The 25,705-nt window shown below is 37.5% G+C and overlaps 1 protein-coding gene across 6 annotated transcripts in view; it reads left to right on the forward strand.

Moving 5' to 3' along the window:
* LOC124153591 (glycerol-3-phosphate acyltransferase 1, mitochondrial) overlaps window positions 1-25,705 on the forward strand; it is a 97,692-nt gene that overhangs the window by 49,157 nt on the left and 22,830 nt on the right. For 5 of the 6 annotated variants that reach the window (XM_046526862.1, XM_046526858.1, XM_046526859.1 and 2 more), the window contains 3 exons: window positions 859-1,138; window positions 14,655-14,765; window positions 25,212-25,370. In XM_046526862.1, coding sequence (XP_046382818.1) covers window positions 869-1,138; window positions 14,655-14,765; window positions 25,212-25,370 — 540 coding nt within the window. In that variant the 5' untranslated portion in view covers window positions 859-868. Of the gene's footprint in view, window positions 1-858; window positions 1,139-14,654; window positions 14,766-24,706; window positions 24,877-25,211; window positions 25,371-25,705 lie in introns of those variants that run through there. The other variant, XM_046526863.1, reaches the window with a different exon arrangement.

Raw genomic sequence — 25,705 nt, forward strand, 5'->3', positions numbered from 1 at the left:
TACCAATTAATTACTTTTAACAATCTGATCGGTCATTTTGGTGTGAAATACTCTTAGGACCCCCGCGCACTAGCAACTTTTACAAAGCAACTATTTAGTTGCTATGAGGAAGTCCCAATGGTACACACGGCAGTTGCGGCAACTAAAAAGTTGCCCGTGCGCGGGGCCACAGTCAATTTCGTGTGTTTCATTTGAACATCCACAAAGCAACTATTTAGTTGCTTTGAGGAAGTCCCTATGGAACACACGGCAGTTGCGGCAACTAAAAAGTTGCCCGTGCGCGGGGCCACAGTCAATTTCGTGTGATTCATTTGAACATCCACAAAGCAACTAAATAGTTGCTTTGTAAAAGTTGCCAGTGCGCGGGGGCCCTTACTGAAATAATAATACCCTGCATATTTTAAGATTTGACCAAAAATAATCCCTGTCACCGCGGTATGGCCAGCGCATAATGGATTAACATCATCTACAATAATTTATTATAGGTCATTAAATAGTGTGTTTTCAGTTGCATGCATTAAAGTCATTTTTTGTTGATAAAATTATGCTGTATTGTTTCATCAAAAATTTTTTGATTAAAAATAAATTCATTTTTTTGTTCAAATAGAGATATTATAATTAATGTACGAATGAAGTTAAAAAGTCACCTCAGAAGAAATCATCATGCCATGCGCCATGTTTTGTGCGTGGCAGAATTTTATACAATAAGTGTAGGCATAGTTAACACATTTAAAAACATGTGTTCATTATAACATAAACAAAATACATTTTTATGGTTCCCTTGATAGAAGCAGTAATCTATAGCCAAAGAAAAGAAATTGAAGAAGTCCACTCAACATGGCATTGACTTTTGCATAGGTGCCGCACGATGGTGGACATCCTGGGGAGGCTCCAGGAGGCGTTCGGGCCATCCATTTCCGATTCGCCCACAATCTTCGCGTCCGGTGTGTCCACTGCAAAGGCGGATGCTGTCCACGCCTCCAAGTTGGCGGGCCTGCGGCCGCAGATACTGGACACCAACTCCGTACTCCACCGGCCGCTGCCGTGCTCCAATGCCGCGGCCGCCGCGCTTCAACTCTATGGCCCCACTTCACGATCCGAGCGGCAGCGGGAGGCGATGCGCGCGAACGAGAGGGAGGTAAGCGGGCTGCACCTCTATTATCAATAACCCCTTACCCTCCTCCTGTACGTATTTAAGGTTGTCGCAAGTCAAGGAAATCTTGGAAATCCGAGTAATGTCCTGGAATATGAGACCCGTCGTGGGAAATGAGTGGAAACCGTCGAGATTTTTGGAAATTTGGGCATTGGTGGTTGAGTGAAGTTGTTTATGGTTGAATGAAGGTAGTCCGTGATTCACGCACCCCAACTCTGCGGAAAATTGGATTTCTTTGCGTCTTGTCGTCGTTTAGTACATTTTAGATTAATTTGATGGGTAAAAATTTTATTGTTGTTATTTCTCAACAATCATATGAATAGAATCTTAGAATTTTCACTTCTCCCTGAATGTCGATTTTCTTGCGGAAAAGGTCTCCTGGTACAACGATTTGGTATGGAAATTTCAGGGTGATCGAGTTTAAATGTGTGTTTATATTGCCTTGACGCCAGGGCAAAAATTTTCCCTGGCGTTGATATTCTTTAATATCACTGAAGTCATTAATACAAATTTCACTCAGTGATTCAGCTCGAAGGTTGGTTTGATAGGTGAGGGTAGAGCTCACGCTGTACTAAGCACTTCCTAATTACTCTCTTGGTGCAAGCCACAAGCAGGTGAATCTTACACATTCGAGGTAGCGGGGCCAATTCCTTTCCCTGGGCCAGTTCCCACTTCAAGGATATTGTTTGGGGTGTGTCCTAAGGTTTCATCCAGGCTTTGAATCCAGGACCCCTCGACCATCAGGCAAGCACTCTACTCACTAGGCTACCACGCTTCCAATTTAATCAAATAAGGCATTGAAAGTTACGTTAACACTATCACCCTTTTTGGGGTTACTTACTCTCCGTGAAGCGTGGTGGTCTCGAGGACAGAAATTTGTGGTGCAGAACTAAGAATGCTAATCGCGTGAAGCCATTAATCACTTCCGAATTCCTCTCATAGACAAGGTGGTCCTTAGGGGATGTGCTTGAAACTACTCGGAATTATTCCGATCGGTTTTTATTCCGAACGGTTGATTCCGATTAAATGCAATACAATCGGTTTTTGGTGTTTGAAAATTTTCATTTTGACGACAAAATGAACTCTCGTAGTGCGTCGTCTTAGTGAAAATTTCAAGCCCAATAAATTGCCATTGATTTGCAACTACAAGGAATGTACCGGTCGGAATGAAAACCGATCGAAATAATTACGATGTGCTTAGCACGTGCCCCCTGGGTAAGTAACTTCCCTGGATGTATGAATCTTACCAACCTGAGTTTTAGTCCAAGGCAAGCTCTACCCTTGTCTATCCGAAACAGTTTTTGAGTTTTAGCGTTGTCCTGTTGGCCTACTCTTCATACCGGACTACTGAAGTAATATAATATTACTTTTCTCTTCTGAAATTCTGGAGTTGGTAATTACACCGTAAGGTATAAGTTATGTAGTATGTGTTTTGAATATGAAATATAATCTCACAAAGCTTCTTACAACTCGAGTCATCATTGAAAACGTACATTCTCATTGCTAGGAAAGAGTTTTCTCGGTCATACTTCCTTTGGTAAAAACCAGTGGTGAAAGTGAAACTACCAACAAACTGCGTAATCCTGACTCGAAGACGATTAGCTCTTTCGAAGAGAGGTGTTATCGGGTTATTCCAGGGGAAAGTCTCTGTGCCATCGTGTTATTTCCTGGTGTATGTATTTGCTGCCAGTCCAGTAGATGAGAGAAATTCTACGACTTTCTTAATTGTGAGTGTAAGATTGAAGCCTTCGTTGTAAAACTTGTTGATAGTTAATAAAACATAATTTTTAATGCATTTATCTATAAGGGTTTATCCCATGATTGGACTTCTTTAATCGTTGATCAACGTAATATACATTAAATTCACTACGTAAGTCATTCAGAGCATTTTTCTTATTGTAATTGTAATTACAATAAGAATTAATATTAATTATTAATGGAGAGTTTGTGAGCCACTTACCTCTATTTACATCATCCAAGGGTTATGCGATGTATTGAAGTATCTTCATGTGCTCGCTAGATTTTTAATCCGTTTTAGGAATTGTTGTATGTTTGATTATTCATTAATTTCCGGCGGAACCTGCGGAGGTAATTTCCTCAATGAGTAAGGAACGAATTAATGAGTTTTGTCTCCATTTCGCTTTACTTGTATTGCAGTATTAGTAGTATTTTAAATCCAGTGATGAGAACGGATATAATAATGATTTTAGTTTACTTCACTCTTTTCAGTGTTCAATAATATTTCGAACTTGGACATTTATTAGCACTTGTTTATAGTATCTACTCATTAATCCCAGGTTTTCCGCACACCGGTTATCTTCATCCCTAGTGATCTTGAAACTATGGTTCCTCATGAACGTATCTTCTGTGAGCAAATGCTTGCCGAGCGGTCTTCAATGTTGTGATATTGCATCCGCGCGGCGTACTCGTTTGTTGACCTACTCGCTTCCCTTCCCTTAGACTTGCGTAGAGGCTAGAAAATAATCCCCCCCATTCGAAGGTTGACCTGCCTGGGCAGGTATGTCGTAACAATCACGCTGCTGTGTGTCCGAACGCATAATTATCAGAGGACACCTGCTGCTTTGATTCTTTCCTTCGTTTAATCCGTCAGCTCACTTAAACCGGCTCGGCGGCTGATGGGGTGCAATTTCCGCTTGATAATTCAAAGGCTAGGGTTCATATCCCGCCTGGGTGGAATTTTCACCATCTTTGGCATGGCTTTATGTGATTTTTCATCGAGTTCGTTTTTTGATGTTTTTTTTATTAATATAAATACCAAGTTTAAATTGTCCTCTGTCGTTGAACCAACGTAGGGCCGTACAGTTTATTGCGTTCAGCATGGTGGATATATTGCGTCGTATCGTGATTCATTCATTTTGTCCTAATTACCATTGCCCTTGCCATTGCCTTGGGTATTCTAGCGGTGCAGTTGTTTGAGTTTTGGTTCTCAGTGGATTCCAAGTCCGGTACCAGCTGGAATTTTGCTGCGAAATCTCTTTCCTTGTTTGATTTCCATATGGGTTGGTCATAAATTGTTGCATGGAGTTCGTTGTATGAGGCATTACTTTTTTCGGCTACCTATACGACATATTTCATTTTGTTTGTTGGCCAATGCGTTAGCCAGATTTTCTTTCTCCTTACTTTCATTCCTTCCTTCTTTTCTTTCAATTCACCTCGAAGGGAGTTTTTAGTTCAGACAGGTGCCCTTAAGAAGACGCATCACTCCCGCTCGACCAGTAGCGTTTTATGTTTTTTCATGATGTATTACCTTCTTGATTGAAACGCACGCTATCATATTGACATTTTTATGACATGTAGAATAGGCCCCTGTAAATATTTGTCTATATCTTTGAAAAATGAAAAGTTTTCTTCCGGGAAAATGGGGAGATAAAAAAATCGTATTTGAGATAAAGGTAAATGTAGACACGTGACTACTCTACCCTTCTATTTACTTTTAAAGTTTCAGTGGGATAGATTGATTTTTTAATATGTAATCGGTAGCGATAAATGACCGGTCGAGGGAGAGTAATGCGTCCTCATAATTGCTAACCCACCATCCTTTTATATTTCTTCACAGAAGTCTTGTTTAAGATTCTGTTTCAAAATTTGTGTTGATTTATTCGACGTTTCAGTATTTTGATCATTATTTTTAGACGCCAATGGCCTATGTCTACTCTATTGCAGTTGGACGTGCTTTCCATCAATCAGCATACGCTTAGTTTGTCGTAGCCACTCGTTCTCGTGCGTCATTGCCAAAGTTCAAATCGGAACTTTGCAAATGTTTTGAAATCTCGACTAATAATTTTAAAATTTTCAGATTTTTGCCTCTGAGATTATACTATTTCTCAATGGGCTCATTCTGTTTAGTTGAGGGAACTCGGCCGCAGCGACATCGCTGAAAACAATTTCGTAATTTCAACTCCTCATTAAAAAAAATCTATGTATGTCATCCCTCAACGTTAAGTTGGGTTAAGCTAAGCAAATTCCTTCAATGCAGGTACTTCTATATGTATGTCATGACAGCATTTAGTGTCGTTTTCTTAAAGTAACGTATTTTAGATTTAATCATGGTATTTTTAACAAAGGACTCTAAATGTATGCAAGTGAGGTGCTTGCGTTGATTTGCCTTGTTTCCATCATGGCTCTTGTTTTGTAAAACACCTTATATCTGTTTTTCGTTTTAACTGTGAATATGTCCAAGTTAAAGCCTATATATTTTGTTCGCAAACTCAGGTATTGCCGTTTTGCCGTATTTTGGACGTTTAAAAATATTGTTTCGAAAAATGTATAGCCTAGAAAACCATACCTCAACAAATCTATGTATGTCATCCCTCAATGTTAAGTTGGGTTAAACTAATGCAAATTCCTTCAATGCAGGTACTTTTATATGCATGTAGGTAGTGTACCTTCAATACGTAATGAGAAAATTTCTACGAAAATGATATTCGTTAAGTTCTTGGTGACAATTCCACAATCTCGGAGCAAGAGTTTGATCTTGTATCTTTTATTTAAACTCATTGGCATCACTCCCCCTGTCCATGAGTCAATGATGAATACTATGCTATCGTAATGAGGTAGACAGCATTGTCATTTTCCGCTCCACAAAATCTTCCGTAAGTTTTCGCCGTCAGCTTGGCCTATCCGCACATCATTGAAGGCAGAACTCTCTCAGAGTATTAATCCACTTATTCATTAATGCTCCCGTTGTTTCTCCAATAATTGTTACGATTCCTGTGTTAAATTCATTATCTATGAAAGAATAAATCTTTCAAAACTGTCTAAATCGAATCTCTCTTGTTTGGTGTGCATGTTGGGGTGGGTCGTATTTACAAACGTTAGCGATTCAATCTTGAAAGGAAATAATATTTTTCTCCTTGAACAACAGCTGATGTCTATAAATTATAATCCATGGCAAAGGTTAAAGATCGGATGAGTCGATGCCTTGACTGTATTTCTTCTTCTGAAAACTCTTGGAGTCGGTTTATATTTCTTGAATATAATGGCTTTAATGAATTGTGGGTAGAAAAAATCTAATCTTGTGGGTTTTTGTCATTAGTCGATCAAATAGATAATAATTGGAGCGATTCAGGTTTTGGATTCAGGTTTTCATTTGGAATACCTGGCTTAGAATCCTAAATTGATGAAAAGAGGAAATTGTATTGAACTGGTCAGGTGTCATATACTCCCCCTTATTGTTTTCGGCTGATTTAATAGTAGTAATAAATTACTACGTTTAATAACTCGCTTTTGCCCCAGACCCCCCGGGAAAGGCCTGCGGCCTGTTACGGTCAATTTGGAAGGTCATGTACTTTTTGTCTGCCATTTGTTACTTGGGGATCGTTTACTTTTCAGTTGGCTAGAATAGATATAAGCAATATTTCAAGTTTCAAGTAAAACGAGTGTACGGTACGCAGGTTACAATATGGAAATAAATTTTTATAGTAGATAAACTTTTTTCTGAGGGACTTAAAAAATAAAATAAATTTCTACAACTCAGACAAAGTCTCTATATTATTCAATTCAAATACAAAAAACGTTTATAGCATATTCCACTGCAACATTCAATTCATACTTAATATCTTAACATAACGACTTTACGCAATGCAAATACAATGAACTGCAGTTAACTACATTTTATTGATAAAGCATTGCATAAAGCGAGTGAACGCTGCAAAAAGTATAGTTAAAAATACCAGTTTCTAATCAAACTCATCGCAATTTGGATTCATACGGAGCATTGAATATTTCTGTTACTTTTACCAAACAAGTTTGATAAATGTAGTTCGATAAATACTGTCTACCTGGCACCCATTAGTTTGATAAAACAACCAAGATCAAACGCATAATAAAACCGATGCCGCGTGAGCCAATGAAATATTTTCCACCCAGAAAACCATTTTTCTGATTGAAAGTCATAAAATTAGGAGTTAAATGTAGGTTTCCTCAAAATAAAAACACAAACACAAACTTCGGAGAAGAAATGTGCCTGCGTAGGGTATTGAACACGTGCCCCCCACGCGTAATAGCAGACTCTATCGACCAGGCTAATCAGTTGCCTTGATAGATATTTTTTTAAACTTTTCTCAATTATTTTTTACATTACTCAACCAATTTCTTGAAATATGAATAAGGTGTGATTGCGGTTTCCCTTCGCAAGCTTAAGAGGGGATGATACAAACAATAGAATTACGAATTACGTAAAAAATGAATATCAATATCTAGTGCAAATACGCAAATTGGAGATCCTTCGCATGAATTGGGGCTAGTATGGCGAATTTTATCGGAAGATTATTTATCATGATCGCGGATGATACCACTTCTGGAATACCTCTCTTTGAAGTTTTAATGAGCCGGGATACACAAAGATCTCCAAACAGCTTTAATATCCAATATAATGCGCAATTAAATCCTCTGGTGATTAGAAGATAACAACATAACATTGCACATTAGAAAGGGCATTAACGGAAAAAAGAACGTAAAAAAATAAAACGTCATTGCCATCACAATCAATGAAAATAAAATCATTTTTACCTTCCTACCTTTTATGGAAGGTTTGTTTAGAAATCTTTCGCCTGCAATCGTGTATCGGCAAAAAGGCAGGAGTGTAAATAAGTAATACACTGAACTGCTTCTTAACTCTTAAATCTAACTCCGTGTAAGAATTTGTGTTGCGTTAAAGCTATAAGTTAATTTAAAAGCGATGATTCGAATTTTATTGTAAGCATTTCATAAATTTACGACGTGCGGTCATTTCGAATTAAGATAAAATTTCCCAATCCCCAAAGTGTTAAACTGAGCCCATTGTCCCTCATTGCGGATTTTTCTGTTTTTATTCATTTATACGGCGTAGAACGAGGTGCCCTTACTTACTGAGTTAGCTTTGAAATTGAAACACGAGTGAGCGATGGAGTCAGGTTGTCCAAGTTTTTCCGTAGCCTTTCCATGACGAATACAAATTTTTAGTCTCGCTCCACCATTATAGATCTTCCAAAGTGTCTCACTAATAAAATTTAAAGAGGAATTCACAGGAAAGCTGTTCATTTTAGCAGAAAAAGTTAATTAGAGGGTTTTCAGATTGGTTATCTGTTTAGTATTGATAGAAGAATCATAGCAATAGACTTAGCAATAGACATAGCATTTGACCTACTTGACTAGCGTCTAGCCTCGCGTTAATGGTGTTACTTTGCTGGATAACCCCAAATCGCTCACACTTGTTGGAAAGCATAATTCAATGGGGACAACTTCGATGGAAAAGCCTTAAGGAGTGTGTACTGATGAGTGATTGCGATCTTCCCAACGATGTTACCGGCCCCGTCCCATCTCCTATGCAACTCATTAGCCCCCATCCCGGTGAGTGCCAACCCCTTACTCTATTCCATCTCTGCTTTCCCCCCACCTTTCTTTCTGGTGTATTTAATGACTGTTTAAATTAAAAACACACTGCCTCTCTTTTTCTTCTGAAATGCTCTTATTCTTCTTCTTTTGCCAGCCATTATACCTCTCACTTTTTTTAAACGTGAGGTGATTTGTAAAAATAAAATGTTCCCGTTGAAAAATGCTAAGTTATCTTTAAAAAATCAGGCCTACACTATCCCTCTTCCAATTGTGCCCCTTTTTTGCATGGTTTTGAGAAAAACTTGTTTTTTTTTATGATACCAAAGTTTCTTAGTAATCGGGTTCGATTATTTATGTTACGCAAAATTTTCATTCTGTCACCAGGCATTTAGGCAGATATCAGCGTAGGAAATACTCATTATATTACGGCTAAAATAATTTAAAAATTACAAAAATTATCAGTCATCAGGCATTTTCTCAGTAATCGGTCAAAGAAGAAAATATTCGTCAAGCTGTGGCGGGAAATAGCGTGAAGGTTTTAAATATCCTTCGTCTTCAGTTGTTTACCTAGTCATTAGTGAACATGAACATGGGAAGTAGTCTCTAAGTTATGGCATCAATTCGCGATAAATTACAAATTCACCACTTTCTTCCGATTATAACTTAACTACTGGACAGTGGGGACCGAACGTGGTCTGAAATCCTCGACTGGCTGTTGTCTCATACATGGTCGTAAATGTTAAGGCGTGAAGTACTCACGCGGTCGCCATTCAGAATGAGGTAAACCAGGTAAACGGTCATCTAAAGAGGCGCGATATTTTCTCGCGATCCCGTGCGTGCATTCTGGTGGGAGTTGCACTTGGTGCGGGTGCGCGCCGCTTGGCGACCACGTGATGTAGGTACAGAGGTGGGAAGTGGTTGCCGGTCCTGTGTGCGTCTATTGAATCACCTCCCGCAAACTTTCACTCGATACTTTCAACTACGAGGTCGCTGAATGTGGTGTTGTTCTATTCATATTTTATTCGCTACCTGTACTTTTTCGTTGTTTAGTGGCATGGATGAAAAACTTCTCAACCTGTGATAGTGAGCACCGAAGCATTTTCTTAGCAATCAAGGAATTTAGGGTGCTCCCAAATTCGCGTGAAAATGAATTAATGAATATGCGATTAAAATTATCCCTGTTTTGATTGAGAAAAAAAAATTACTTTGATAAGTAAATAAACGCACTGATACATTGCTCATGTTGGAGACACGATGATTAGTTTTGCTCGTCGCTAGCTGTATTTTTGATTTCACGGTTATTGCAAAAACAACGGCCACTGTAATTCATGACACAATTCATGAAATACTTAAGGTAAATAGATGTGATTTTCAGCACTATCGTCACCTGAAGTATTTGGCGCCAAGCGATGACTACATTTCAGTTTGTTGATGAAGTTTAAGTTTTCATTATCGTTGTCACCTCAAAAATAAGAATTACACAGACTTTCTTTGCAACCTCCCCATATGATATATATTTTACGTAACGTGAATATTACATAAGCTAATGTTGTGCCCTTCATATGCAGGATAGTGCTTATTACCCGCGCTTATTGTGGTAAGCATTCATTAGATAGTTAAAAAATTATCCAATTGATTCTGAACTTACCGGTGAGATTTTTGCAAAAGAAGTATGTCCTTCAATTCTAATGTACACTACTTGATTATTTTCGAGTGTAAGTCAGAATAGCTCGTAATCTGAGCAATTATATCACTCGTTGAATTAAAGGGCGGGCGTGAAATAATAATATTAGCCTTTTCAGCGTTCTTTTGTAATGGCGCTATTAATTTATGTCCTGTAGTGCCAAGATCTTCCAAGTATTTGCACATAGCCTATATTGAGTGCAGGGATATTTACTTATTTCTTTGATTTACTTTTTATAAACCACCGCATAGATACGTGGACTTCATGGGCTTAGTAACAATTGTAATACTCAGTGTGATTTGTAGCTTTATTATCATTCTCGAGTAAACCATTTTCTGCTGCATATTCCATACGTATCTTCCTTTCTTTTCTGGAGGAATGAATGTTTTAGGGGTCTTGATTGATCGATTGTGACCCACAGGATTTCAAAGCTTCTAAGTGAAAGCAGGCAGTTGAGCTCTTCCTCATTTTTATTGCATTCTGGTTAGCTGGTTTTCGGTCGAAAACTTTTCAAGGTTTCTAACCAGTTCATGAAAGACTTTATCCTCAGGATCAGTCTTATTGGCGGTCTTTTCGGTTATCAACTCTTCACAATACTTTTTCGTGCTTAATTTTTTCTGAAGAATTATGCTTACGAGTTTTATATTAATGAAAAATTTCATTTCACTTTGTGTTCATTTGGCTTCACTTGTCATCACAATTTGCATATTTTATTCTGATCATTATAGTAAGTAATTAATGATAATTATTCTGAAATCATAGATAAAAGTGCATTGGTTCTCTCGTATTTGAAACGCCAAAGAAATAATTGAAATACTTAACCTGAAATTCATTTTTTAAGTCATACAAAGGCAGGTTTATTACAGTCCTGAAGGATCATACTTTTAATTGCTTATTTATTCTGGGAGATTCTGTCATCATTTGTCTGTTCAATGAAATTTAATGAAGTACTTGTTTCTGGTGTTTATGAGGAAAATTGAGGTTTCGGTTACACATTAGCATTGGTGTCGTTAAGAAATACATTTATTGTTTCTCTCAAATAATGTTTATTCAGCCCACTGATAGCCTATGAAAATATCTTTCAAAATTTCATATTTATTTTTCAGTCTATGCACCGACACAGCGATAGTCCAAAATTAACTGCTGAATGTCATTGTTTTTATTTTGACGAAGGAATACTATTTATGCTGTCTCATTCGACTTGCTATGACCTGTGCGAAAAAATTTAATTGAAATTCATCCCAAAAAATATGACCTCTTCATGACTCATTCAAAGTAAGCACAAGCATTGATTTCACTGGTACGCTATAGCTAGTGTTTGTCCCCCGCGGCTTTTCCATGTTCAGTTGCGTTCAAATGACGATGAACACTTAAGTTCGGAGCTTAAAGTTGTAGTAAGTCGCGAAATTCTCTTTAAAAATCAATCAAGATTTCCGTTAAGACTATAAGCACCCATATAATTCTACCTCAATTTTTCCTGTCTTAGAATACTGTCGTATATTTTCTTACGAGGGAAATATTTAACGATGTAAACATTTAATATGGTTTATTTTCTAATGAGAAGTTTTTGAATTTTCAATAAATAGCTATTTATTACATATATCCTGTGCTTATCGGAAGGCTGTTGTCGAAATAATTTTAAATGGCCATCGATAATCCTCGGATCCTGGGAATTAAGTCATAAATTTCATGTCAACACGCGGTCCTACGCATTTTTGTTTGAGCCTTATAATATTCAAGCAGTTTCTGTTTAAATACCGCGCACTTCTTGTAATATATCGTTAATTATTATGGGTGAAGAACTAGCTGTAATATTTAACAATGCTTATGCCGAAGCGATTACAACGTAGTAAAAAATGTGTATGTACTCTCCTTTAGGCCGGTGTATAAACAGCCAGCTGCGTAGCCGGCGGAGTATTCTTGGATCGTTCCACTTGCCTATCGTCGGTTGTCGCACTCGAGAATCGGTTAAGAATATGTTGACTCTCTCCTGTCTATGGTCGTTATGGCGAAAATCTGAAATGGACGTCTAGATTTCGAGCACTCTGATTTCTATCACTTTTTCTGTATCAAAATATCGCCAGGAGAAATTGACATGCCGCAATTGGAAGGGCTACTTAAAATTTTTAAAAATTTAGCTGAAACTGCAATAGCCCTTAGCATATTCGCGTACTTCGTCTTCAGCCGCGCCAACTGGTGAGTTGTTATAACCCTTTAACGTGAACCCGCTGAATTGAAGTAGTCTTGTGATGCAAGACGGTTTCGAACGGTGTGGTTCGAACCCTCCAAAATGTTTCGATGATACGGCCTTAAGTGTTCCCCCCTGAAACTGAAATGTTACTCCTCTCATTAATAACCCCCACGTTTTTTCCGCCGCGACCTTGTTCTGATGAGGCATTTAATCATATCAATCCTAAGTACCCTCTGGTTAATTTTAATTTCGGAAGTGATTCAAATATTTACGTTTCTTTTCGGCCTAAGTACCTCTGGAATTTGTCGTTTCAAACGCTTTGGTGGTCTAGATTTCCATCCTGCTGCCCTGGTTTTAAGCTTTTAGGAAGGGAAAGATACTCTCTCCCCATGTCCTCAGAACGGTACGTTTTCATAGCGTGATTTCTCTCGGTGAAGCAGCACGGAAGCATCCACCATTTTAATCTTGTCATGAAAAGACAACAATTGCAGCGGATGCATTGGCTGTGTGCTCCCTTTGCATCCGCAATTAGTGAAAACCTTGCGTGGAAAGAATTTACGGGTGTTTCAAGCCGTTTTCTTCTTAAGATGTAACTTTCTTCGAGTGCAGGGAAAAGAAATGCCCCTTTTAATCAACATCTGTGCTGAATTTATCTATGGGAAATTATTTTTCTTCTTTAATTTGTGTGAGATTTTTCGATGATTTAGTATATATCCTTTTAGCGGTTGAAACTCTGGCGTTTAATAATCTTAGCCTGTAGTTTCATTAGTTCTATTACGGTGGACACTAATTCCCATAAGTGGAATAAAGAAAAATCAACTTTCGAGAAAGGTAGGTACTCTCGTGCTTTGTTTTTTTAAATTATTTTTAGAGATAATCACATCGGTTTTTGTTAGGTTTCAGGTTCAATTAATGGGGTTAGCCTGAAAAACCCTTCCTTCATGACGCGAAAGTCGGTCGCCTCCTCTAAATACCATACCGTGATGTAATAAGTACCAGCTTACCCTTATTACCGTCACAATGTTTTGTCGTATTTGAAACAGTGCTCTGAAAAATAATGTACAAATACTCAGAGAGCCCGTTGAAGGCCATCAGACAAACATTACGAATAATTGTGACAAGTGACTATGATTCACTATTGCCAGAATCTTATTGCAATGCTTAAGATTTTCAATTCATTGTCTATGAAAGAAATAATGACTCAGTGGCAATTCAAAACATTAATGGTAACCATCGCCATAACTAGCACTCACGGTCTCAGCCACCTTTATGTATCGAGTAAAGAATCGTGGATTTATTTTGAAACTAATCTTTAACTTTGTCCCTTACAAATAAATTATTTGTAGTCTTAAATAATATTGCTAACTGTTTTACTTTTCACCAGTTAGGTGTTTATTTACACTCTTGTGAATCGGTCAGTTTAGAATTTGTAGGTCACACCAACTCATAAGAGGCGAATGATATCATGGCTTTGGCGGCTTTTGGAACGTTTTCGACAGAGTTTTTTTTTCATTCAGTCGTCCCCTTTGTCAAAAGTGAGGAGTTCATTGGCAGCATTTTAAGATAAGAGGCCCGTTTGTCGTCTGTTCCATAGGTCGCGCATGGTCTTGTTTCCATAATAGCGAAACCTCTCCGACGAGGATCTTTGAAACATTCGTTGTGCTAGACTTTTTTAGTAATGGAAATCCTAGCACATGACTTTCTTTGACCGTTGTGCCTTCTCGAAAAAATATTTATCTACGTGTATCTTAAATTAGTGTAAAAATCGTCATATCTTTACAAGTTTCACATTCAGACTCTATTCGGTGAAGTTGGTCTTCATTGACGGTAACATCCTTCAAATTTTATTTTAATAAGAGCGTTATTGATTGCAACGAAGTATCCCTATGCTGTTGATTTTGTTATTTAATTAATTTATTAACCTCATACGATTGATTTGAAATAATTTGTCTTTATTTGAATTAAATCTGTATCATGGGATGACCTACTCTGGTTTGCTGCCTAGAAAAAGTGCATTATTTTGCTATCACTGAGGGCATTCCTTGGATTAAATCTAATCCCATCCATGTACTATAATTTAAATGAAAACATTTAATAGTTATAATTAGCTTCCTTACAAAAAAATTCTGATCATTCATTGCGTTTTGATTACATTGTTTATTGTCTAGTTAAAATAGCAGAAATAGTTATTTTTAATAATGCAGAAATTCCAGAACTGTAATTTATTGACTTTTCATTTCATTTTGAAAAATAAATTGTAATTTTTCAACTTAAGAAATATCTTTTTGCAGGTTCGTGAGGCGGATCTCTACCGCGTGAAAAGGTTTCCTATCGTCGACTTTCCGCCTCCTGGAAAAAGAAACTTTCAAGATATTTGCGTTAAGTGTGACCCATCGGTACAGGTTGGTACATCCTTTTTACTTATATTTTTTTCTGCACGGTTTTTTTTATTGTGTGACAGAGTGATTGCTTATTAGCCATTCTTTGCTAATGTCAGCTATTCTTTGCGAGATATGTTGACGAGGCTGTGATGGTTTTTAAACTCTACCGTCATCCAGGCGACGCACAGTGGTTTCAAATCGAAAAAAAGCTGGCCAAAAGTCATTTTTTCGACTTTTTTACGAGGAAGTTTTGAATTATGTACTCGGATTCCACAGGATATGGCCTATAATATTTTGTACCTGATAGGTCTGTGTGATTATTATGTTGACCTGTGCAACCCATCAAACATGGGCATGTTCAGCCTAAAACGTCCGACGCGTAGAAATAGTCGATTTTAGGGAAATTCAACTTAATTAAAGATTTTAATTTAATGGGATTCATATGTCAATTTTAATACGGTATGTATGCATTTTTTTCATAATAGTATGCTAATTTTTGTTCGTTTGAGAATTTCTTATAATAATATTTAATTATTTATAATATTAGCTATTTTTGGGCCTATTTTTAGTAAAATATGTCTATATAGTTTTGTGCTCCTCCGTGCTCCTCGAAGATTCCTATGCAGAATCCTTGGGAAGAGTAAATACAACAAGATGGAGAAAAAAACTTGCTTATACTTGCCTATCCGACATTTAGAGGGTTTTCAGTTGAGCGGTGCACCGTCTGAGGGCGGCTGGCAGGCGGGAAGACCGAATGGCATTATCGCTAAAATATTTCTGTATCGGTGGTTGAACTCCCATGTTGTATACTTAGAATAATTCTACATTCTGTGAGATTACATACATCAAGTGTTTCACGTCTATCGTATGCACACTTCTCGTTTGTGCACTCACCTACAAATATTCATGAAGCCAATGAGGGCCGGTTTTCATGCTCTTAATGAGAAAAATTATGAGTGATCAAAAGCGACTAAATAAGTCACTATGCGAGAAACTTAAAGTAACCACTAAATGATTTCCTATGCAAAAATTTCCTCATATTTTTATTGAGATGAGATCCCTTACATGCTGTACAGCGTTTTCAGCGCGTTATTCCGAAATAAGGTCTTGGCGCTAAGAGAAATACATGCTTCCTAATCCCCTTGCCGCCCCAGGACCACAGGATCATTTCAACAGCCCGTAGACGTAGATAGGATGGAATGCGGAGGGAAAAATTAGTCTAAACCCACCAAGGGTGCGTGCATCTTGTAAGTGCATTTTTTCTCATATAATAACGGAATGAGGATGACGGCCTCCCTCACCACGGCCATTGCATGGATGTAATGAATATTTATCACTCAGTTTTATTTAATGATTTTCTTAGTGAACAAGTGCTGTGCTCCAAACTGTGTCAGCATTAACTCGAGAAAGTTCTCCTGTCCAGATAATTAAAGCACTTGGTTTGCCAATGTTTAGCATTCAAAGTTCAGGAAACGCCGGAAACTCAGAGGCAAGTCTATCTAAGCTTGCATATCTTTTATTCAATGTCAACTCATAATTACCGGTTTTTTATTGGTTAACAATAGACAACGTTTTGAAATCACATTCATCGTTTCAGCCGTAAATATACCTCTTAAATTTGAATTATGGGTGCCTCAAATATTTCGTACCTTGCGGTGTACAGTAAAAATAAAGAGAGAAAAGAATATTCATAAGCGAAGAAGAAGGAATATGTCGTAGATTATTTGGAAACAATATTTCCACTGAATGAAATGATGCATGCCAAAAATATTCTGACGCATTTTATGCGAAGATTTTTTTTCCCAAAATATCTGAGAAAGTGGAATCAAAGCTCGAGGACAGATGAGCATTTCAAAGAGACGTTCAAATGCTGGTTGCGGAATGAATTGAAATTCCCTCCAGAAGTATATCAATATCTCCCTCTCACATCTAGTGAGTGCAAATGATTACCGTGCATGCATAGTCGACATATATATGCAGTGTGTAAAAATAATCATTCATTAATCTCAATCATCATGGTTTTAATAGTGGAGTTTTAGTTCAGGATTTCATTTCAGACAAGATGAAATTACGTGTAAATATAAAGTTATAATCAATAAGTATGAGATATTGGACCTGTTTCCATAATTTTGAAAAATATATGAACAGATGCTTTATATACATTAAATGTAATTATTAATGTGATTTGCAGTTTTCATGACAGGGATCGATAAAAGACTTATCCATCGACTTTCAGTGATATTAATATCCCTAACCTGCGGATATGAGATAAATAATGAAGCATTCAGCCAATATTGAATGGAAATAGCTGAGCTGTACATCTAGCTTTATGGTTGGTATTACATGCTGCCCATGGTACATAAAGTGCTGATACATGGAACAGCAATCGCCAAAGAATCCTTTCTTACAATTGAAGTTTTAACGGAGGAAGCATTGTAGGCCAGGAACATAGACATGAGGGAATTCCAAGAGAAGCGAACAAGAAAATCCTTAAGAATGTTAAATTATGAAGCTATCTTTGTAAGACTCCTTTTAATGTCTGAATCATGCATTTTAATTGCATAGGGAGTTCCAAAAATCGAGATCAGCCTATAAGGTGAGGTGAATATTTGCTAATTTTAAGTGATTCGCGGAGCGACAATGAGTCCGATAGGGTAACATCGGACGACGATTCTTTTAAATTCGTTTTTTGTGATACATGAAAGCGATTTTATTAAAATTCAAGCATTAATCTCCTCAATTTTCTTAATAACAGTCAATTTATTTCCTCTAAATGACTTATCAAATACGTGAAAGCCAAAAATTAATAAGTGTTAGTATTTTTTTCCGATTTTAGTATCTCACCGACTACGCTGATGGTCGCGAGTTCGAATCTCGCTCATTTCATATCGTAAGTTCTATCATAGATTTTAACTACTATTTATATAGCTTTTACCTTAAAATTATACTGTTTTAAGCTCTCCATTAACACCGAGTTATCGCCAATCGCAATGACATCTATATCGAGATTTTCTAAAAATTGTTTAAATAATAACAGATCAAAAAATGCTAAAATGAAAAAAAAATATCGTAAAAATAATGCCAAAAACAGATTCAGAAAATCAAAATCAACAAAGGACATCCACTTTTGACAGTATTAATTTTGGCCAGCTTTTTTAGATTTGGGACCATTGTGCGACGCGACCATATCGCTCTTAAAATGTATCTCAACTTTCAAAATGTTCTCCAAACAAAGAATTTAAGTTTTTGTCCCATAAGAAATCGGTTTCGTAATATCTCGGTGAAATTAACGTTCAGCTTTACGTTAGAATGCAACTATACCTGCTAGTCAGGAGGAGGTTTTACTTTACCAGTATTTCCCTTACAGCTAGAGCTATAGGGGTCCAAATAAGGTTTTTAGACGGTCACAAAAAAGAAAATGGTACATTTTGAGCCTTCATAAGTATCGAAATTCCAAATTTATTATATTTTTAATTTATGACATTGATTTATTATTAATTTTTCTTATTAGTGGATACATATTTTAGGCAAAACTTTGCTATTAATTCTTAACTGCTCATCTAAAGATATGTACATTTATTTTTTTGCGCTGATGGACAATGTTTGCCAGAAGCGTGTGCCAGTATTTATTGGTATGGAAGTTATCTCATGGTAATGATAACAATAAATAATTGTAAATAATTTTCATAAATCTTCGTAAATGGTAATAATATCATGTGGATGTTGAATGTGATCACGGACAGATTGTTACAAAAAAGCGGAGTTTCTTTCTCATTAAGACTTAGATTCTTGTTTACAATGTATTTTTGCTGAAATAAAAGGCTGCTTTTTGGTATAAAAATACTTAACTAATAGGAGACGACATCTTAAAGCCAAAATCAATCTCACAGTTTTCGCCTGATTTTAACTTATGGAATTTTGTAAACTGCTATTTTTCGTTTCAAAATTTTTCTTTTATTTGACTTTGGCATGGTTGAAACCCTGGGCTGAATTGACATTGCTGCTGGTAGTGAGAATAATATCAGCGGAAAGTTCGTGGTCACAAGTTGCTGGATGTAAACAATTTCTGAATTCCCGTGGTGGAATCGAATCAATTTCTTCGTAGAAACCGCCCGAGTTAAATGCTGCCTCGTTCGCAAAAAAGCGTGTCTGTAAAGAAGTCTCTCATCGTCGGGTGAATGTTTTTTATCGAGGTATTTAGATGCAAAATATTTATAGAAGTATTTTTAAATAATAGATAGGTATGGTATGGTCAATATACGTCATTGAGAATAGGTATTATCTAAAATGCTAACCAATTTAATTCAAATGCCATCCAATTATTACATCAACAGCCCATAAATTAAAATTTTTCAAACATGGAATGAATTAATGTAATGGGACTAGTGGGCAGCAATTTAAAATGTGGCTCATGGTGACGCGGAAATGCGTAAAGTGGTATTTATACTTAGCAATCCATATTCGTTCACATTTAAGTATAAAAATGAATTTAGACTATGGTACTAATTTTTTCATCATTCTCATCATTTCGGGATCCCCTACGCCCCTCTACATATGCCCCTGTCTCTAATTGATGCGCTTGGCGCTCCTCTTTTTGGGGCTGAACTTTCGTTTTTGACATACTCTTTTTATCCTCAGTGCCTCCCTCATGTTTACTCTTCGTTGACATGGTCGTTCCCCGGCAACAGGTGATACAGTGGTCGCCGCGTGTTTGCCGGCTCTCTTGATAAGGGTTTGTTTATTGTCTGAGCTTCGGGGGCATCGCCGCCGTCCGATTTTCACTCGACTCTGAATCCCGCTTCGTTGCCATGAGGACCACCGCTCGGGTGATTATCAGCACTTTCGACGCAAACCTCCCATCCCACCAGAGATCTCACTCATTCCCCAGTCTGAAATGCTGCTCTAGGGACTATGCGTCGAAATGGAGGAATCCCTTATGCGTTGCGTCATTCGCACGAAGCCTTTGTTTACGTCAACCCGCCCTTTTTCTGCTCTGAGTGAAATTATTTAGTAGTTATGTCGCTTGAAGGGCTACGCGTCGCCCACCTAGCACCACGACGCTTTTCATCGCTTGATTATGGTGGATGTTTGTAAAGGCTGATTCTCATTGGACTTCGTGTTTACGTTCGTGCATTACTGACAAATGTATTCTTCAGGTAGGTCTAAAAGTAGCCTGCCGGGTTGTTAATGCGAAAGGTATTTTGGAGTCCATGTATGTCTCAATTTACGATTGAATATGGTGAATAAAAGAATAATTAGTTTCACTCGTTCATAGTGATACAATCCTATGGGCCCTGCAGTCCTCCACTTCTTCCTTTCCCAAAATATTTCACTTAGTTCCCTGATGTTCTTTTTCCTCGTGCCCTTCATTATCTGCCTCAATTACTTATACGTTGGAATGATAAGTTTTTTGCCTCAATAATTTTCACGAGATTTTATAATTATACCGTAGTAAAACTTACGTGAGAAATTGGTTTTATTCTGCGGGTCTCTTGTTTATATTTATTCTGCGGGTTAAATCGCATGGCCATATGTTTTTCCAACACCTCGGAGTTTGATTCACAGATATGAAAGGGACGAAATATTACGATCGTATTCGCGTCGAAATGGAGGAATCCCTTCGCGTCGAAATGGAGGAATCCCTTCGCGTCATGTAATTCGCAAGAAGACTTTGTTTCGTCTAGGGTGTTCTTCTTGAGTGAAAACAATGTGATCCTGACGAAATGAGTTGGGATTTTGGATCTGCCAGTCCTGTTTCTGGGCTACCTATGCCTATTCCCGCGTCATCTTCGTCGTAGCTGACAATCTTTGCCGCATTCAAGCCTTCAGGTGCTCGCTTACGTTTTCTTTAATACCTTGTCCCATTTGATTTTAGTTTCGTGAGGTATTGCGTTGATGCGTTGGTTTTTTGTTTTCAAAGTCCCAACATTTTCGCATGAGCTAGTTCCATGACATTATTTCAGGCATTTGCGATATCAGTAACGGGGTGAAATTTGTACCTAGTGGTAGAATTTTTGCCCTAAGTATTTTTATATTTATTTTTCTCTGTAGAGACCATATATTTCTTGGAAATATCAGTAATTTATGGTACGAAAATACGGTTTTATATCTTTCTTTGTTAATGGAACCTGCCAGAAAATATTTTTTTATTACTTTACATAATGAGCCTTTCTTGAAAATTTTCTCTAGTTAAGATATTTAGTCTTGTGAACAAATATGGAATGGAATCAGTTGCGGGTACAGAAAAAAACTCAAGGGAGGGGGGGGGGGCGCAAAAGATATTTTGAGCTACCTTTGCTTTTGTAATGACAAATAGTCAAGTTACATGCAAAGTCTAATAAAGTTTTATTTGAACTGATAATACGTATATACAAGACAATCCCATCTTATGATATAAAAAAGTTACAATTGTGGTTCTGCAATTTTAGGCAGTGCGGGCGGCCCCGCAAGGAGGGGGGCCCAATATGTATCCGCCACTGAATGGAATGAACATGATTAGCATAATAACAAAGGATTTATGGTTAAGGTCAACCATATCTTTCGAAATTTTAATGTTTTTACTTTAAAGAAATTTTGTTGCTCATTTTCTTCTTTAAATGTTTAATATTAGCTTCTTGCCTCTTGTTCGGTGCCCCGTGAAAAATTTTATTGAAAGTAATAGAGAAATGAGAACGTAATGTTGAACAAACAATGTTTTGTTTCATTATTACGGGCGTTACATTTTTTATCTTCTTTGATTGCTGAATGTAATGTAACTAGACTTTTTGTAAAAAATAAACGCGTGGAAATTGATGGTATTTTTAAGTTAGCAGTTACAAAAGTGTCACAGTGGGAACATCTCGATTAATTCATTATTCATCCCCACTCTGATTATTATTTCTCATTATTTGTGTCCTGAATTCCAAGTACTCCAATTTTAGTCGGTATTTATAATTTACGTTTGTACACATTTTCATTTTTGTGAAGCTTTTAGCGGTGAATATAAGTGATTTCCCTGAGTTAAGATGTAAGAAATCTCGCTCAGCAAGGTTTGGAGATATGCCGTATATTTACTGTGCAATTTTACGGTTGAAGCCTTTGTGGGTCACGTTATTTGAGTTGAAAAGTTTGTGACTCAAGTTAGTTTTTTGACATCTAAATAATTGTAGCTTTTCTCCTTCATTAAAGTGCGGTCTCCCGATCAACGATTCACCTCTAAAATATGATTTACTCAGTGTCAATTCTGCTGAGCATTCGTGCATAATGTATGACTCATGCGCTCTGCAACCTAACTAGTACTCAACTTTCACGAACAGATTTTTTAACCCACGATGTCTAAGCAACGACTCTTCTTCCGGATTCAAGATGGTCTGCCCTCGGTCACCCTTAGCGACGTTTTGGGGGGGGGGGGTCTGCGACGGGTCTTAGCAAGATAATGGGGAACCAAGAGTGAGTTAAATTTAGCGTCTCATTAGTCCCCGCTGTAATTGCTGCACCAGCTTGGAGGCCACTCTAGACTTAGCGGGGGTGGCTGCTGCCGCTTTTGAGTTTGGGTCTCGTCCGTATGTGCAAGGAAACCGCATGGACGTCTATTTACTTGTCTGAGGGAGGAAGTAATCGCAGATTTGATGTTAAGCAAATATTTTGGAACACTGAACTTTAAATTCTATTGTAAAGCAGTACAGTAACTTAGTAGAAGTAAACTATACCTCAGTTTACTCGCTCTCTACTCTGCAACATTGCAAAAATCCTAATCATCGATACTTAAGGATTCTATCGCGGATATGTAACGGAGAATATATCAAATTATAGTTTTGAAAACACTGCTCGAAGTATTTTGTTGCCAGCACTCGTACTCAGCCTTGATCTCCCGAAACTCGCGATGTCGCAGCCTGACCTACACCCTTTTCAAGGCTTCCTTTCCCGCCCTAGCTCCCCATTTGTATTAATCCAGCATTGATTTGAATTTTTTTGGGATTGTCAATTTCACGAAAAATAAACAAAAAAGTGGAATATGACTTGCATCTAATAAGCTCTTGTGGCATTACTCACTTGTTCGTTTACTTCAACGTTCTATATACTTTTGCATCATTGCGAAAGTAGCTCTTTCGATAATAGAAGCAGCGCTGCTTTTGTTCTCTGCGAAGGTAGTTCGTACTTAAACTGCGCAATTTTCGCATCCACGCAGACCTGTCTTGGCAAGATATTAGGATTTTACTTCGCGGAAAAAGGAGTTGGAGGAGAAAGTACTAGAAAAGCGTATGAGCTCTGCTGGTCTGCACTGCAACTATATTCGACCTCCAGGCGTTTAAGGTTCAAGCAGTGGCGGATACATATGGGCGCGCAGGAGGCGCCCCTCCCCCTTGCGGAGCCGCTCGAATTGCCTAGCATTGCAGAACTACAATTGTAACTTTTTTATATCATAAGGTGGCATTGTCTTGTGTATGTATATGATCAGTTTAAATAAGCGACTTATTTTTCATTACGATAAAAGTAAATGTAGCTCAAGAAATATTTTGCGACCTTCCCCCTTCAGTTTTTTCTGTATCCGCTACTGGGTCCAAGCAGAGTTCATGGTGTGTTTCAGAATCTCCGAGGTGGGGTAGGTGTGAGGTTCTTTGCAAATAGTATATTTATTTAATCTTAATAATTCCTTATAGTCGTTAGATGCATAAGTAAAGGTTTTTTCTGTGCAGTATAGACTATTGTTTCTCAATCTTTGTGTCGCAATCCCGCTCTCAACTATCGCAAAGATTATTGGAAACACAATTTTCAGTTTTCTCAGGAGCCCAATAAGAAAATAATTCTATGCTTCCGCGGGAACATTGAGTTTTGTCAATCCGGAGGGATTCTTTAAATTACGTCCTAAATTGATAAAAAAATATTTACCTCCATTTTTGTGGAACAATTCGTCTAATAGCTGTAGCTGAAACGGTTTCTAATCGAATTTTAAGAATACGCTTTAGCAGCGCATTAAATTATTAGCGGCGAGAATTTATTTGTTATGATGAATTTGAATGATTTATTAAAAATGTGTGATACGGTATTGCACGTCATGATAATAATGCACTTGAGCGGACAAAGGTCAAGAGGAGTTGTCATTCCCACTATTGCTGTAACCAGCTCGAAGGTTGTTTTCATGGTGAAGGTTAGACTTCCGACTCTTGAAGCGAAGAATGATTGATCATCATCAAGTGCCATATAATTATCATTCTGATTCCACATTTCTATTTTCCTGTAGATCCTGAGAAATACTAGGAAAATACTCTAAGAGGACGCGATTAGTTTGCATATTTTGGGTCCACCGAAAATATTTCCTGCCTGCAGTGGTCCTGGTCCACCACCTCGGCAGGACCTTGATTTTCGCTATTAATTTTCATCTTGTAATTTAATGGGAATTTTCTCGAAGGTTGGCTCTTTGGAAAAAAATATGTTGGTTGGTTTTATTGAAGATACAGGCTCTGCTCTGCTATTAAATCGCTGTGTATCGCATTAGATATTTCCATGGGCTGCTCAACGCCTTTCCTCCAGTTGTCACTCGTCTTCTCCATCGACTGAATTACTGAAATCAATGCTTAAGTCGCCACTCTGTACATTTTCGCTTAATTGCCTAATTATTTTTCTTTTGGTCATCATAGTTTTTGGCTCTTGATTCTTTTATCGGGAACATTAAATATTATCTGTAAAAAAAATAACCATGGTGTCAAATGTATTATTTGTTAAACCAGTTGAAGGTTCTAAGTTTAGAAGATTTTGGATGAAATTACTGTGTGGAGGTTCAAAATTTAAAACTGCATAACCTCTTATGACCCAAACGGTCCAGAGTCATCAATTTTTCAGCAGTCGTAGTTGTTAAACTCAAAATACCTCTTTCAAATGATAGCGTGTCCACGTAGTTCAACTTTGCTCCGCTAGGGCTTGAGATCGTCTGCGATGACCGTGATCTTCAGCCAAAATAATTAACTCTTCGGATGGGCTAAATATAATAAGATGCTGCAGCATGCTGGATGTGAGATGACTACCGTTGTTTTCCCGGATAACGGCGTATGAAAGTGGCATTAATTGATATTAGATGCATGACAATACGAATATTGATGTGATGGAGTATCAATGGAGTAAACTGGACTTACATAGAGATATATTTCGTCGGCAGGTGAGCCAGTCTGTACCGTTTAGAACTCAACAGCGCCTTCGAATTTCACCACTGTCGAATAGCTAGACGTATTTGGAATTCAGTTTATTAATGACTATCGTAATGTACTGTGTGAATAATTTAGCCATATTTCTGCGGGAAATATGAAATTCGTTCGGTCTTTGACCCTTGCGTGAGATAGCGAAATACTTAGGTTCCTATTTGCTTTTATTCGCTCATTGTGATCATTTGTGTTTCATAAAGAAACAATTGTGTAAATGACTGTGAGCAGCCGTAATTTTTATTTAGGTTCCAGTTATTGAATTTGATCCATATTTACTTTTCTCCTTTTCCAGAGTGCCAGCATAGACCATGCCTTCGCCAATATGGGAATTAGAAATGCACTCCTGGTTGATACCCGAGGATCTCACCACAGTTTTTTCACACGTGCATTTTGTTACTTAGCTCGCGTTGGACAGTTGAAGAAGTATGAGTATGAACGCATTTACTCCTCAGTAAGTTGTTTGCTCAATTTTTTTCGTTGATGAAAAGTATATTTATCAAGAAAATGGTTTCATACTCTTGACTCATTTCGCTATGAATGAATCCATTAGTTAATCTCTACGAACTTACTCTTAAGGCCTGTTTACACGGTACATTAAAACCTGCGGGTTAATATCTAAATGTATGAGCACGAGAATAAACACCAAAATGCACTGTGTAATCACCCAACCTGCGAATGCATGCTCAGAAAATAGAACCTATTCTAATTTGGTTTATGCATTCGTACATGTTCTGTTCTGGTCCACAAAAATCATTCATGCAAACAGACATTAACTCGTACGCGTTA

This window comes from Ischnura elegans, chromosome 2, assembly GCF_921293095.1.
Source record: "Ischnura elegans chromosome 2, ioIscEleg1.1, whole genome shotgun sequence".
NCBI lineage: Eukaryota > Metazoa > Arthropoda > Insecta > Odonata > Coenagrionidae > Ischnura > Ischnura elegans.